The sequence below is a fragment of the Neodiprion lecontei genome, chromosome 4 (assembly GCF_021901455.1).
Source record: "Neodiprion lecontei isolate iyNeoLeco1 chromosome 4, iyNeoLeco1.1, whole genome shotgun sequence".
In the NCBI taxonomy this organism is placed as follows: domain Eukaryota; kingdom Metazoa; phylum Arthropoda; class Insecta; order Hymenoptera; family Diprionidae; genus Neodiprion; species Neodiprion lecontei.
The window spans coordinates 29087449-29104299 of NC_060263.1; the positions used below are offsets into that span (position 1 = coordinate 29087449).

Sequence of the window (16851 nt, forward strand, 5' to 3'; positions counted from 1 at the left end):
AGCGAATAAATTCAATATAATCTTCAAATTGAAGTTGAAGTGGCCTATTGTCCACAGAGAGGAAAGGCTCGTCGTCCTGTTTGTTCCGTATTCCCTCGATCTCGCTCTCTCTTTCTCTCTCACACACATGTTTCTACCCGCATCATAAATGGCCAGTCAAAATTATACGTGCGGAATTTTTTTTACTTCGCTTTTGAAGCGAATTTAGGTCGTCAAATATTATCAAAAGTCACGAGTTATCAACGTTGTATGAATATGTTATGCTTTCATTACTCGTGAGTAATTTTGAACACAGCTCTTCCCTTTTGCCGCGGCTCTAACTTTGTCAATAAGAGATTAAACCTGTCGGAAAATTTAAGGGTGGAAATTGCAAAATTGTAAAATACACAGTGGCGTTGAATAATTATTGATGAGCACGAAGGTATACGTGGGGATGAATGGAAAATCCTCGACTTACCAAGTCAAAAATCATTTCCCGAATTTCGTACTTTGTCGTAATTTAACGTTAAAAATTCATTTCTAACTACACCTCTCAAAAACAAATACTTAAATACGTCAGGAATTTATGCTACCTGCGTCAATATTGAATGCCAGTATAAAAGGCCGTCCCCGTGTATTAAAAATTAAGAAAAAATATTTTCCTGAAGCTTGGTAATAAATTACAAGCCAACTGTTTTAAATTTCCGGAATTACAGAACAGCAATATGTTGGCCGTAACCTCGGATGATTACGCTTTTCTGTCACTTTCTGTCTACTTATTATCTTCACAGTAATCTCGATATTTTTCTCGGTGATCTATGAATGGTCTGTTTTTTTAACGCCGTAAGGCAGAGAATACCATCGTTAAATTGAAACCTCGCGCGGTAGAAAATTTGGCGAAAATTACTCCCTCGGACACAAGATAATAAATATTTCATTTTGTTCAAAGTACTTCACGGTCTCGGCAGAATTATTTCATAAAATTATGTCTATAACTGAAAAACAAGAAGTCAATCATGCCCTCATTCATGGTCAATTTATCCTATCTATATTGCTCCAAGTTACAGCTCTGCAACATAAATCCTAGGAAAAATGTTGAGGAATTTCTTCAAAATCATCTATCACATGCCAAACACTGACAAGTGCGCGAGTAGATACGAATTTTGACGCGTTCGTCATCTTCGGTCCGACAAACTTCGTCCTCAAAAGTCCGTCACATAGAAGACCAAGTTAACGTGATTCTGCTGCTAGAAATAGCTTACACGGACAACCTGTTGAGCCCATTTATCGAGAAGAGGTCGATACGCGACTACGTTCCACTCGTACACGAGTCGAGGATCAATCGATAGACACGACCAACCGCCGAGTGGTAAACATCGCGCGATTTTCGGGCCAGGTTATTCACGCATATTGTTAATCCGCACACGGCATCGTCGAGGGTCGTTGTCATTCACAATTTACCCAGTCCCTCGGTTTGGTCGAGCGCGATAAGACCCATTATTAATCGCTTCATCAAGTCCCACCGACGCCCATGGGTTCTCCATCAGCATTAGGTGATATAGCCGTGCATCCGGCCTCTTCCGAGGATCCCCGGATCCCGAAGTCCTAAAACTCAGCAGGTTCGCCCATCAAATCAGCGTGATAACTCGTACGCGCGATCCTGCACCGCACAGAAGCGCATCCAGCCTCGTTGATTAATGAATCCGTTATCATCTCCCGCAGAGAGCGAGCTGTGTATTAACATTCGCCGCAATTAGCACCGCGGACTCTGATGTTGCACTCTTTGGTCCAACGAGCTGCATCCCGCATATTTCATAATCAAAGTCGGCGCGTATTCTGCTGCAGAGAGCTTTCACCGCGGGTATTTCGCTGGTCTCCTCACACTCTGAGACAATGTACGACCTGAATCTAGCGCTCGTATTGATCAAGAGAAAGGATTTGTAGACACGGTTTTCGGTTCTTCTTTTGTTTTCTATTACTATTTTCCGGAATGTTTTACTACTCTTCGTGTAATGTAACGAGTCGGTACCCATTGCATCCGACGCTGTTCGTGGTTTAACGACGCGTTACGCAGTAAAGTGTCTGTATATATGTATATATAACTGTATTGTGATGCATTAAATTGTCCAAGGTTCGTGCTTTTCTGGATCGAAGGGACCGTAAAATTGGAAGCTTTAATGCAACGCCTGCCGCGTGTCCCTTTTCGCTATCGCCTGCATACACTCGCCCTTATGTCGCTTCCACCCTCCGGTGGCAGTGAGAAGAACCTTCGGTTTCAACCCTCTAGACTCCGAAGAGCTTGCGCAGGGAATCGTAAAAGGCGGTAGCCTGAGTAGATACTTACTATTGAACAGCGGTTCTCAAGAGTTTCTCGTAAAGAAAATAAGAAAATTTTCTTCCTACGGATATTTGATTACTGAGGGGGGGGTAGTGACGTGAGTGTGTTTGCCTTTTGTGGGCTCAGGCATTTTCGAAAAAAAAATAACGGGAAGAAAGAAGCGAAAGGACTAAAAAATTCACGCGGCTATTCACTTAGCCTGCAATCTAATATACCGTTAAGTATTTCACGAAATCATCACAAAAACGATTTTCACCAGACACTGGGGCGTCTATTAATCGCGTTATACGGACTCTCGTTATCTTACTCATCGACATTACGACCCTGAAACTCCGTCCGTGACCTCTGCGAATTACAAATTATCCTAAGCCAACAGCTTAGTCAGTGGAAAACGATCCGGATTCAAGCTTTACGCCAAAATTATGCAAATTCAATGCTTAAGTTTAGTTGCGGGTAAAATAAAAAATCTTGCCATCATACCTCAAATCACTGCTGCTGCAGGAATTGGCCTCATCCGTGTGTGAGTAAAAAAATGTAAGCACGGTTGAATTTATATTAGTGTACGTATTTTTGTTCGTCTTTTTATTTCTGATCGAATTTTTACTACATATTCGTGATATCAAATATATCCGTGTGAAATGGTTCGAGGGAAACTGAAAACCCGACTACTTTTCTATCCGCCCAACACGGCAAAAACTAAATATGAAGGAAACGTAGGATTTTAGTGCCATCTTTGGGTTGGCATGAAAAAAATTTGGTGCCACGACGGGAAGTTATACGTGCCAAAATCCTGATCCAAGGATTCTTAGGGCAGAACGAGGGTAAACTAACGTTGGAGTCTCGAATTACGATGCACGACGTCGTAAAGTATCCAAAATTATCCGTTTTTTTACACTGTCTGAAAATATGGGCTATTACTTTTTCCAAGTTTCAAGCCCTGCATCGCCGTCCTTCATGAATAACTTCCTACTTTTCATCCGTAGGTAGATAATTCGTTGGAATTTAAAGCTTTCGTCTTATTAATATTTCAAGCACCTCCACACCCTGCGCAGCTAACCCCCGTGAAATAATTTTCACCGTTAAAGTTGGGAGAGCACCGGAATCTACAGCCGTGAATACATTGTGCCTCGTGCCTCAGAGGCACTCAAAGACACGATGGAGTGACAAAGACGCTGTTGAGATTCTTCGGTATTCCTAAATCGTATGAACGACCGCTCAAATTCATTTACGCCAAGACTCACGTCGAATTGCAATTGCCTCAATCGTCTAAAGGCTCGATTGCGGCCTTACCCGCAACTCGGTTCACAATCGTACCTCGCTAAATTAAAAAACTCCGCAAAAAGTAAAAAAAGAAAAGAAAATACATCCCGTACATAATGCAAAAGATTCATTCAGCGAGTGTGACCTCAACGTCAATTTGACCCACAGATGCCACACTTCGTTTATCAACTGCGTGGAAAAAAAATCTTCTAAAATCGAAGACGTCCGTGAGACGCAATTTATAACAATTTATCTTAATAATCGTCCCTTACGGTCGGACGATTTCGTTACGCAACGTTGAACAGCCCCTAAAACGTAGGAAACAATTCAGGTGTAAAGTGTTCGAACGGCTTCGATTTATGGAATTTTTTTGGTTTTCTTTTTTTTTTTTTTGACGCGACGCGTGCGGAGCTGAATTCAAGTCCCCTGTATTTAATTCTACTGGGTGTGTCGAGCAACCCGACATGCCTGGTGATTGAATCACGCTTGTTAATCAATTCCTTTCCCTGTACTCGTCGGCGGTTGCCCGAGGCGATTGTGACTGCATAAATTTTCACCTGCAGATGTACGCTCGACTTGTTCACACTAATGTGCCGAGAATTCAATGCACTCGCGTTTCGTACAAACTGACGTTTTAACGACACATTTCGGTTAATGGGTTTGTTCGGTAGATACCGCTGATGAGTTTTGTTTCAGACGTGGGAGAGGAAGGGCTGAATTTTGCAAGCGGTTGCAGAGCGGGGCCAAAGATATATTTTCGAGGGTAGATAGCTTCCAGTGAAATACTACGGCAGCTCGCCGAGCGGCGTTTACTTCTCTTATAACCGCCAAGTTCAAGTCCCCGAGAATTTTGTCTTCCCTCATTTTGGTAGGAGGCTCCCTTAATTGGTAAACTCGCTTTATTCATTTACGTATTTATTTATTTACTTACGTGCCAACCCTCATTCCTTACTTCAATTAACTGCCGCAGAGCAGCGCACTTTTGGCCAAGTGAGTAATTAGGTTTCATGAAAATCTAAACGTCCTAATTCGAGGTATCGAATGATGGATATTTTTCTTGTAAGGGTGAAAAATCCCGATGGCTTGTTTTACGTATTATAGTCACATTCAAGTAGAACCGTATGACAAGGATTGACGCAATTTCTGCGAGTATTTAATCGTCGCTTATCACTCTTACTTTCATTGGGTCGCTCGTATACACTGACATCCAGACGTGCTTGGCTGCCGGAATTGCTACTCCATGCACGGATGTATGAGCCATAAAACTGGCTGTCCATTGGCTTATTCGACCTTTCGATGTAACTCAGGGATTAGCTTTAGCGCTACATTAACCTTTAACCCTTTGAGGCTCGTTCTCCGTTCGCGTTATAAATTATTCGAGTGATTGAGTTGCGGTTTTGTGCCAACATCGAGCCCAGAGATACGTTTACGCTCTGGTTATTCGTGCGAGCTGAAAGAACAGTCTCCCTTTTCAGTTTACCGTTACCAAAAGCCGCCGCGGATAAAGTGTCGTAACGCGTTGACAGAAAGTGTCTAACGAGCAGTGTGAAATGAAGAATGATAATAATAAAATCGATACAAAGATTCCGGAGCTCTGACTGGAGTTAATGAAATCGAATTTAATTACAATATTGTCTTCGCCAAGATGAAAATTCAAGAGATCAAAATTTCAATAAGCGCACGATTATCCAGTTTTGATGTTAGGCTCACTATCTTATTTTTGCGTAATTGAATTTTCTACAAATCGCTTGACATAAAATTCTACCGTAGGCCATCGGGTATTTACAGAAAAGTGTCGAGATAAAACAGCTAAAATTTCTTAGTTTTGCTTAGTTTTTTTTTTTCCTTACTGGCCTCAAACAAGGGAAGAATTGTAATAAAAATTCTGTCGTGTATAGAATTATTCGATGCAGTATAAGAAATCCATTCGAATGAGAGACGAATGGCCGTCGGCGGCTGGTCGTGTTCTGAAAGAGAGTGGAGGCAAGGAAAAAAAAAGAAGATAATAAAAACAGCTTGATCCTTCTAACAATGTAAGATGCCAAGTTTTGTGTTGCCTTCCGTTGAGTGATACGGGTAGAATTGGTGTGGATCTAAAAGGAAAAGTAAGAACCGGATGAAAGGTTTATGGGATCTTTCAACAAAAGTATCAACGCGAACAAAACCGTCGAACTTACCCCGGTCGATTTTCGCGGGGTTCTTCGTGTCCCGATGGCACGCGTCGAACTGTTGACTAACAGTGAGACCGGCATTATACACGCGGGTCAATTTACAGGATTTCAGTGAAAAGATCCACACGGACCAGCGTTGCCGGGATGAGTTGGATAATCTCGGAAGGTTGTACCCAAGGGCACTTTTATTCAGGACGAATCGCGAGCTGGTCTTGCTTTAATACATATTCCATCAGCGTAGGAGCGTGCCAAGCTCGCATCCCCTTCCTCGGGGAGGGTTAAGGTCAACACAGTGGACGCGTGGCGCTCAGCCAAGGGGGTTTGAACTTTCGTAACGGCGAAATCTCGCAGGCTGACACTGCGCGGCTAGGTAGCTGCAAACCTGTTGCTCAACGGAGCCACTGGTGACCCGTTAAAACGTGTAACTGAACTTACCGAGCTCTCTTTCCTCCTTTTTCGCATCCCGGAGACGCGGGCTGCAATAAACGAACCGTAGAATCGAATCGTTAAACTCGAGCCACAACGAGAGAAATGAAAGGCAATATACCGGCAATATCCGCGAGGAGGTGAATTCTTCGAACGATATTCTCTCTCTAACCACCCTTTCATCCGTTTCTCATCCTTAACGGCGACTCGGGAAATCGGACGGGGAGTTATTGACTTTGGGGTAAAGATTCATTAGTTTTCTTCGAGGGGTCAGCCGGGGGCGTTTAGGAGGTCAACCCTCGGCCCGCGTCTTCGTATCTTCGTGTCGTCTGCTACCCTGACACCGTCTCTTCTTCCGTGTCCTAGCGATCGGCCCAGAGTGTCAACTTTGCCCGTACCGACCCGGACGGGTGGCCTGGCTGTGGTAGTTTGGTCGCATCGATCCGTCGGCACCCTGCCGCCTCGACGTCGACCTGGTGCCCGGACCGCCGACGAACAGGAGCGAAGTCCTTTCGTACCATCTCGAACCTCGGCGGGAAAGTTGGTGCCTTTCCAGAATCCGGAAAGCACACCGTGTGTAGTCAGTATTTTCGGAAGACGTTGATCTTGGATGTCCAGTACACCTGCCCCCGACAGTTTTACCCCGCTGGCACTCACTTTCCTCGCATATTTCATTACGATACTGGTTCGCATCTCGGAGAGCTTTTATTTTCCGTTGCTTCCTTTGTTCTTTACGGCAAAGAGCTCTGGAAATCTTTTACCTCAACGTAATTTCGTGTTTGAAGTGGAGAATACTTGGTCGAGACCAGTGATGAGATATGACTCATTATACCACAGAGTATACTTACCGAACGACTCTGTCACTTTTTGATTATTTTTTCGAAAACCCTTATTCTCAAAATCCAACCGGCGATAGGTATGCGTTATTTACTACGAAGACGTTTTAGTCTTCGATCATTTAGATTATCAACAATTTGTGATCGTTGTGTTGAAACTATAATATCAAGTTACAAATTTTTGAGCAACGGTTCCTCAGTTGTATCGTAAGTTTTCAAACTGATCGTCCGTGTGATTCCAAATTTCAGAAATTGTAACGATCCTTCAGGAAAAAAATTTTAACCTGTGCAAATAGAGAAAATTTTACTACCAATTTATTACTTCATTCGTAACAAGAAAAAATACGGTCTTCTCAATGTTCAAATTTCTGCACAAATTAAAAGAAAATAAAAAATCACGAAATACCGATGATGAATAAACTCGATCGAGTTTCAGAAAACCAGACGGATGTTCACTAGTAATTGCAAAACATGTGAGTTCTTTTCAGAAAATCTATAATTCCTACAACCTGCCCGAATCTTTGTTCTCCTTGATAAAACTGTTATACGCATGAATTGGTATAGGAAACAATTTTGCGGCCTTTATTTTCCATCGTATCTACGACAGATAGGTACTGTGAGATCAATAATCCTGTCGGTAAAATCGATCAGCTTGTACACAATCCTTTATTCCGTCAGATATCAAAGCTTTTATCCTGAATCCTGTATACGGTATTATCGGTGCAAGTATCACACGGGAAGCTGGCAGACGGATGAAAGGCGGCTCATTGCGTAAGAGAAATTCTCATCTTCGATCTCTCATCTCTGATTTTACCACATATTCATAGGCTGCATACGGGTATTAACGCCAGGCGTGTTTTAATAAATATTCAGTAGGTAAATTTCGATAGAGTATTAAATTTTCTAATGGCGTTATAAACTTCGAAAAAAAATCATGCAGCACCTCCGTACAACGCAGCCCCATTACCGGTAGACCATGTCGTAACTATATTTCCTTGTTACGGTATCCGGGCATAGGATGAAAAGCAGACCTCGATCAGAGCGCTAAATTCGTGGAGCTTTAAAAGGTGTTGAAGCAAAAAAAGAAAAGAAAAACGAAATTGGAACACTTTGGCTCACCGCGCGCTCGATATTTCCTCGACGGTTGTACAGCATTATTTGCAGAACCTGGGAATGAACGTGCAAGAGTCGAAAAGGATTCGCGCGTGTAGTATAACTAGAGGGAAAAATTCCCGACTCCTGAAGCGAAATTCTCGCAGTGTGAAGTGAAACATGATACTCCTCCCCGGAAAATTATGACATATCCCAACGCCTCCGGAGCAATCGTAGCTCAGGCAGATTCACCGGCAAAAACAGCCCCCTCTCCGTCTTCACTCCCTCGCTTTTTTATCGATTCGAAGCCGTTCCCACATCCTTGAAGATATACCATCTGATCCAATATCAGTCGAGTCCTTTCGTTCCATCTGCTTTATCCTCCATATAATGACGTCATTATTGGTTACGTGCACGGTTCCCGAAGCCTACGGGGCATGCGATTCTTTCCAATCCTGATTAAACGTCTTCCTGATTTCTTCGATCTTGCCAGATCTGAGGAACACCATCGAATAGAAATAACCGAGCCCATAAGCTTCGTGAATCACGAAGAACTCCTGTACGCTCTGCAGAGAAAATTCTTCCCAGATCTTGTAACTGTAACAAATGCGCCTTATCCGAATATTCTGGCACGGCAAAATTGAATCACTGATATATCTTGGAAACGTGATGAAAATGAAAAGCTAACCGAAACTTTGGGGTAATCCCCACCTCAATAAGGGTTGTGATCCTCCGAAGAGAGTGGAAAGATACGCATGCTCTGAAAATTCGTGAAGATTGAATCGTAATCATAGGGGAAGTCTTTGAAAGAGAGTTTACGGGCAGAGCGAGCTGCTCGTTTCGGTGATAATACCAATTATTCAAATTGTCCGACACCGTGAAAACTGGGGAAATTCTTGCTTAGTCGACGCGAAAATCCCTCGCCGCGTCGTCGGTTTGTAACTCGGGTGCGAGATCATTGTCAGTTCATATCACGGAACGATTCAAGCTGAGATAAATTTGTCGCTTTGTAAATGATTAGGGAAATTCGTATCAAGCATCCGGTAATTCGCACGTAGGCAAACGTCGTCCTGCAGCTACGCTGCTGAATTCTTGTTTGTCGAACGGTTATTAGCTCTGTTATATCCGGGAAATCAGTCGCCGCGCCATCTCAGGTCGATACTCATGTAAACGAGTATAGCTCATGCGATGTTGGGTTTGCTCCCCCCGTAACGCTGATCAATATTCACGCCCGAATGCCATGCAATCTGATTCAGCAGTAATTGAACATCCTAAATATCCGCTATCGGTTGAATTTGATTTTTATTTTTTTTTTTTCACATCTCAACTTAATCAACTTTTTGTTCATCTATTCTTCCATTCAGCGTTCCCGACTCACAATTCTCTCCTCGGTTTGAATTTCTCATTTTCGAAAACTCATCACGCATCCCCGCCTTACCTTGCAATTAGCGCGCGGAATTAATCATCGCTTTCTAAGACAAGCCCACTGTGTTTTAAAACTGGTACCGGTAAACGTCGTTCGAAACCGGAATGCGGCGGCGCGGAGAAGAAAACTAGGCGTGAAGAACAGCCCGACTTCTGTCTAGTTCGTCGAGTCACGCGAACTTTGGCGCGAAATATTCCCCCGAGGTTGGGCGGGAATATAATATTTAATTAAAACCAACCCTGCCTTCCTGCACTTTCACTTGGCCCTCTTATTCCCGTAGTTACAGACCGCCGAGCGGGCTTACCCAGGCATGTATCGTAAAGGTAAACGACAGCGGCGATTGGTTGGGCGGCATGGGGGTAGACGACGAAGATCCCTCTCAGCGTTACGATCAAGCTCCATAAGAGTTTCACGAAAGGTCAGATAAATTTGTCCGTGCACGCGTGATAAAACCGTCGGGTGTTTCATTGGATGTATAATTAGCGACGCTACCACGCGCCGATTCGTTAAATTAGATTAATGAACCTGTGAAATATACATAGATGATACAATGTTCGGAAAATAAATAACGGCGCAATTTGATAATTCCAGTACCGTATTACACTTGGAATTATATCCATTTTAAATCACTTCAAACCTGTAATGTGTTTGAATGTCGTCAGCTCTAGGCGTGACTCGTAAGTGTGAAGAATTCCCTGATAACCATGAACTATATGTAATGAAAAATTTGGCCACTTGTTATTGCTTAAAACTTGCGCTATAGCGTGCCGCGTGCTTCTTAATTGACCCTCCTATCCGAAAAGGAACGGTTGTGTGGGACGAACATTTTTTTTAATCATAATCTTTAACCCTTCACTCTCCGAATTAGAGACTGCAACACGAATGTTTTGGTGATCATTTGTCTGTATCGTTTACTTGAAAATTTAATTGAAACTCTACGTGCGTGGTATTGTGACTTTTCCCCGTACGTGACAAGCTCCCTAGATTTCCAACGTAATCAATGCCTTCGTGGGATATTTGAGCGAGGTACCAACTAAGCCTACGACAGGCTTTGTAATTCGACGCTGCAGAACAGGCGTTGAGTAAATATCTTGTTTTCGTACACCTTGTGTCTCGCGGTACAAAGTTCTTGTTGCACCACATACCGCGTGCGTCTTTCTAACTGCCCATTCCATGCGGTGAGCACCTTGCTACCACACGTACGTCTTACACGTTTAAACCTGGGCACCGTGTGCGGAAAACTTGTCAAAGGACTCAGCGGTGGTGTGGAAAAGTTTCTCCCACATCAGAGGCTTTCGAGGCAATGGGAGACTGCTATGAAAACGGGTAATTAAATTAGAACCCACGCCGAAATTAACTACACACGCGAGTCGGTATTATGCTAAGTAGAATCTCGGATACCACTGAGCTGAATTATCGCTGTCACGACAATAGCGTTTCACCGAGACCAGACCGACGTCCCGAAACCCTAATCCTGCATGACCTCAACTCACCTTGCTCCGTACCCACCCAACGACATCCACCTCCCCCCTCGTCGTATTGGAGCGCAATTTCCAACCCCTGGCAAGGCTCGCCAGTGCTTAACGGAGTTCTCGAGTTTGGGCGCGAAATGAGAACTTGGAATAAACGGCGGATCCAGCGCGAGGTTGACTAAGTAGGGATTAAAAATCGGGGCGGGGGAGATCTTTATTCGAAAACAGGATTATCGGAAGATGAAAATAGATCGTGCTGGCTTGTCACTGTGATCCAGAGGGGAGGTGTAATTTAATCTCCTAAAGTTTCCTATCCGAAGACAAAAAAAATTGATGCAAGAATTACAACGAATCTTTTCTTCAAGTCTTTCGGTAATCTTGATGTATCGGTTGGTAAACTTTTATAAATTAGCCCGGCAGGATTCCGGAATTTTTTCACCGATTTAATCCAAGCATTGGGTACAACTGTCTCTCTGCCATAAAATATACAGACGACTGGATTCATTCGGAAAGGATTTACCGAGCACCTGTATTTTCTCCCTGACAAAGTATTGCAAATTCTTTGATTGATTCGGTATTTTCGCACATAGAACAATCTCCGCACCGCAGTTGGGAAATACCTGTTCAGAATTCGCTTTGGTGAATTCGTCTTTTTCAAAAAATAAGTAAGCTTCTATTGGAATGAAGATAAAATATTCGATTGAGCACTTCTATATATATATATATATTTATGTATTGCGGTCTGCGAAAAAGAGGACTTGCGCAGTACCGAATATCACTCACGATACGTATGACACGTGTGACACCATGGAACTATAAATTTTCGTTCAAACTTCAAAGCTATCATTTTCAGCAGTGTTATCCACTCGCTGGAACGTTACAGTATGAATTACACCGCCATACCTCCACTTAATTCAAGTATTATGCCGTACAATACGCTCAAACTTGCAGTTTGAACAAACAAATCAATTTTATATTTTATATCATTTCACGAGCAGCGTAACTTTGCCTTCGATTGTAAGACCTCGGTTAACTCCTTCGACGTTTGACTCCTGATCCCAGGCCAAGGCCTCATGTCAATTAGAAACGTTAAATCAACACCATACGCTTGTGATGTGGTCTGATAAACTTATATAAAAGCAAAAGTAAACTTTGTACAATAGAATGAACCATGTGGGCTGCTCTCACGAGGTCACTGGAAATCATGGTCGCATTTTTCGAATACTACACGGCAAGGTAAGCTATACAGTGTAAATTATGTCTAGTAGGAAGAACAGAATTCCAATTTCCCATAACAATGTATGTACGTACTAGCCCTAAGTTCGGAATTCCGGCAGTTCGGGCCGGACCTCGTTCATTACACAACAGCGCGAGGCCAAAAACCATCAAGCATAGAGAAACGGGTCGGACGACCTAAACTCAAGTCACAAATCATCCAACTAAACGTCCGCAAGCAACGCGCGAAATCTGTTTGGAAAATGTGACGATTGTATCATCGCCGTGCAGGACGTACAGCGATAAGTTATCTCTCCGCTATTCTGATCAATAGCCACTCGTGTCATGTGACCGATGTTCCAGCTTACAGGGTCACGCGCCGGGCTGAACAAACAGGCATCAGTCCAGCGGACGAGTAGGCATTGGATAAAGACACACCGGACCAAGGACTGCGTGTGGTATAGATGCAGCAGATGCGGTATTCCAGTACAACGCTCAAGCAATTCAGATGCGGTTATTGGATATGGGATTGACACACGTTCCCCTGACGCAGTCGGTCTGTTCCGATCGTGGAGTCTGGAGGGTGTGGAGAGAGATAGGAAACCGGGTGGCGGATGGCGGAACGACGGTACCGGGACTTTCGCGAACTGAATATCCACCCTCGGTCTGCTCGATTTTCCCTCTCACGGAGAAACTTCGCTTCGGTGTCAATTCAAACGCGTTTCATTCAGTCTCCCCGTCTATCTCTCTCTCTCTCTCTCTCTCTCAACTTCCGCTCGACTCAAAATGAACCACCTCCACCAAGTCCTCCCTTTTTCGCCAGTATTCGAATCAGATCAAAGCTCATTCTTCTACTTTCTTCGCCGAGTCCTTTGTCTTCAGTTCTAACGCTTACTCTTCGCAAGTTGGTATTCTTCTCTTTCAAAGCGGGTACTCTACTACTTTACGTACTTGGGGGATATACGACTCTCGGTTGTGCACAACCTACAACGAAATTTGCATCTCTACCGAATACTCTTCACGGCTTGTAGTCATTTACACTTTCTGTACAAGAAAATTCAACTAGAACTAGATACGGCTGCTACTGCGTTTTGCATATAATTTCGTATCACGTTCAAAAGGAGGACTTGGACTTCTTTCACGATGTCTAGTCAAAACTGAAGAGCTATTTCGAGGTCAAAGGACGGTAGTTGGTGATTTCACTTTCAGTGGTAAATAACCCTTCTTTCTTTGTACTTATCAAAGCTCGTCGTGATTTCTAAAAGCATTTTTTCATCAGCCGTAGCGCTGCTGCTTCGTACACTCTCTGTTAATGGTTTCAGATTAATCTAGCTCTTGGATCTTTCCTAGTAAGTAAAGTTGACCTTGCATTTTATTTCCTCTAACATCATATCTTTATACCTTGATGAAACTTGAGTTTTGAAAAGGATTGATTCGGAGCAATTAAAGGTTATTCGTTGAATATCGGTATTTGTCCCTTTCAAGATTTCTGTAGGTTATTTATCACCCTCCGTTGAATCTCAAACACCTGTATTGCTCTCACCGGCATCCACGATCTTGGAAATTCCCAGCCAACCGATGCAAGGTTATTGACTACTGGGTTCAGTGGAAGTTTCTTCATCTTGTTATGCAGGAATTCTGCGAATGCAATATAGTTCCAAAATGCTTGTAACTAATTAGCGAAGAATCTCAAAAGAGTCAATTATCGGAGAATATGAAACTACAACCCTAATGCACTCGGAGCGGAGATTTTCGCTTCGGAATGCCGGTTCGAAATTGCTTGGAAGATAGTCTACAAATTCCACGATGGTTGTGTCAAAGCAAAGAGGATTTACAAGAAAAATCCACGACAAAGAATCCATAATAATGAGTTTAAGCTGGCAGTAGAGACCATTGAAAATCTCTAAAGGTCAAATGGAAAAGTGGAAGAAAAAGTAACTCGAATAAGATGTAGGAGCTACTACCTCTCTCATTTCAGTAAAACGTACCATTGCAGGATAGAACGTGAGCAAGAAGTTATATCCGCACCGAGCAGCTTGTAGGAATGTTTAATCCGATTTAACCCCGCAAATTAAGATAAGGCTGTACGGGAAAAGTTTAAACTAAAAAATATGTTCCACATCAGGTCTTTTCCTGCCGAAATTGCGTTGGAACAACTCTAGAAAGTTAATTTTTCGTTTCATTTACTCGGTCTTATTTTTCTGTTTACTTTTTGTTCCGAAAAGTTATGTACTTGTATTGTGTATTTCGTTCCTCGCGGTTTTTAGAGACGCCTGTAAAGAGGACATGATAATCCATGTAATTAGCCGTAAATCTTGCTTCGTAATTTGCGCGCGTCTTTTATCGTCGTTCAAACCAATCTAAATTTTGTACATTATACCGAACGGGCGTCGATAACTCTTTGCATCTACTGAGGTGTTGTGAAATTACGGAAAATTAGTCCAAGGAACGTTTTTTGTTTCTGTTTGGTTTAAAAATAAACTGGATGTTATAAAGCTTGTTTGATTTCTTTATTCTTTTTTGCTGGAAAGTAAAATTCTGTCACTATACGGGTTACAGATCAGCACATTGTTGCTGAACAATTTCAATTCGTCACGCTTACAATCTCCTTAACTGATTCGTTTTTGCATTGCTTTCACGTCAATCGAACAATAAGAGTATTGTCCCCATTGAGCTTTGGTATCATTGAGGAATGAAAAGTCTTGGGTAATAAGTAGAAACAAAGGAGAATCGGGGCGGCAAAGTAAATAAAATCAATCGATCGAAGAAAGTGATAGCCGAATTTCCTGCAGCCTCTGAAGCAACGTTTACCAACCGATCACAATATTCCCGCGAGACCAAAGGAACGACAGAAAAATCAGATAACTCAGCAGGAATTCGAAAAAGGATATGGGAACGTCATGTCTCGTCAAATTTCTCAATTACTATCTGGGAAGCCTATGTCTGATGTTACAAGAAAGGAAAGCTCCTCGTCCCGAATCGTGAAAATACATTCAATTCAGACTCTCTTCTCCTCCTAACTTGGCGGCAATCGAGAACTGGATTTGAATGTTTGCCGAGGCGGAAAGAAGATCAAAGTAAAGGGCACACGATACTTTCATTCCGAAACTTGTTACACCTGAATTGTCGCCAAAGGTGTTGTGGAACTTTAAAGCCGAAATTGTACAGTGCAGAGAGAAATTCGCAGCAGCAGAAATTCTACTTTCAACACAGTCAACCGACTGTCAAACTCACACTGTAAATCTTTCAAAATCCATAGGTACATGGAAACATTATTCCAGTCAACTCAGCAGCGCTTGTTATCCCGCAGAGACAATGCTGACGTTGGTACAATCGGTTCCTCTCTATCAGTGTAGTCCTCTACGTGAAGTGGAATATTTCTCGCTGCCTGCCGTGTCTTGCCTGTCACTCGACGTAAAAGCAGCCAACCGCAGCGTAAGTAGGACTGGGTAAGCCGTTTGACAAACAAATTGTAACGACGGAGTAGCAAAAAAAAACAACAAAAAATGGAGAACTAATCTCTGCCGAGTCAATCGTGCGCCAAAATCTTTCTTTCTTCATTGAGAGTCGTTCGGCGACTATCGAAAAACAAGGAAGGACTGCTTCCGTTGATTGTCTCGAGGCGAAGACCAGCTTACGTCGGATGAAATATAAATCATCGTGAACAACGTTTCTATGACATAAATTTTCAAGTCACAATATTGACAGAGAGAACCATGTATCACGGAAAAGCATCGAGACAGTCTTATTAAAGCTGCAGTCTATGGCTCGCAATGACAGCCTTGTGTAAGACAAGAAGGCACGTCCTTAAAGCGCCCTAGAGCTTGGATGGGAAATTCGATTTCCCTCTGCGTTGAATCAACGGCTTTCAGAACCCGTCGTCCTGCGAATCGATGGACGATACACAGCTGCTTCCCGGAGAATCCCACCCTTTAAACAGTTCAAACAACTTCAGTCTATGTACTCGCGAAGTCGAGCTGCTGCTGTTGTTGCTGCGGTGAGACCACTTGTAACCGAGGAAAATACAACCAATCGATCCTAGTGAAACATTTCGTTCATTGGTCTCCTTGACATGTGAAAAATGGTCTCTTTTTCAGCGGTTTGGAACACCGCAGAGTGCATCGGTGTGAAATATCGTACCCCGATTCTTGCCGTTCCCCGGTGGAATGGGAGAGTCTCAATTAATTAATGACAGCCTAATTGGCGGTAAAAATCCATTATTCAACTCCGAAGCCAATTCTGGAACCGATTGTTCGAACGAGTCGCGGTTTCTCTGCGAGGGATAGAGATGAATTGATTCCAGCTATCAGGTTATAAATAATTGCTTGGTTCTATTCACGCAGAAATTCAATCCCATCCATTTTCTTGACTTTGTTCCGAGCAGATGCCGATTGCGGGCTTGCTGAAGAGGTTAAATAACAACAGACTTGCCGCTCGGCTACTCAACTTCTCGTTTCCATTGTATTCTTGACAGTCGCAGAAGACTTCGGCGTTCCTCTTAGGCAGTGTGTGAAATCACTTCTGGCTTCTCCATACTTCAATACACGTCAATGGTCGTTACGTAGGTGTACCCACTGCTGCGATGATGGGTAGCGAAATATAGGGAAATATAATAGCGAAAGATTAATTGTTCGAA

The 16851-nt window shown here is 43.0% G+C and overlaps 1 protein-coding gene across 9 annotated transcripts in view; it reads left to right on the forward strand.

Moving 5' to 3' along the window:
• The window catches only part of LOC107220644 (synaptotagmin-7), a 208181-nt gene that overhangs the window by 161199 nt on the left and 30131 nt on the right, over nt 1–16851 (forward strand). For 2 of the 9 annotated variants that reach the window (XM_046738294.1, XM_046738295.1), the window contains exon 2: nt 11999–12236. The exons of 5 other annotated variants lie outside the window; for them this stretch is intronic. In XM_046738294.1, the coding sequence (XP_046594250.1) occupies nt 12172–12236 (65 nt within the window). In that variant the 5' untranslated portion in view covers nt 11999–12171. Of the gene's footprint in view, nt 1–11998; nt 12237–12814; nt 12844–16851 lie in introns of those variants that run through there. 2 more of the 9 variants (XM_046738293.1, XM_046738296.1) reach the window with 2 other exon arrangements.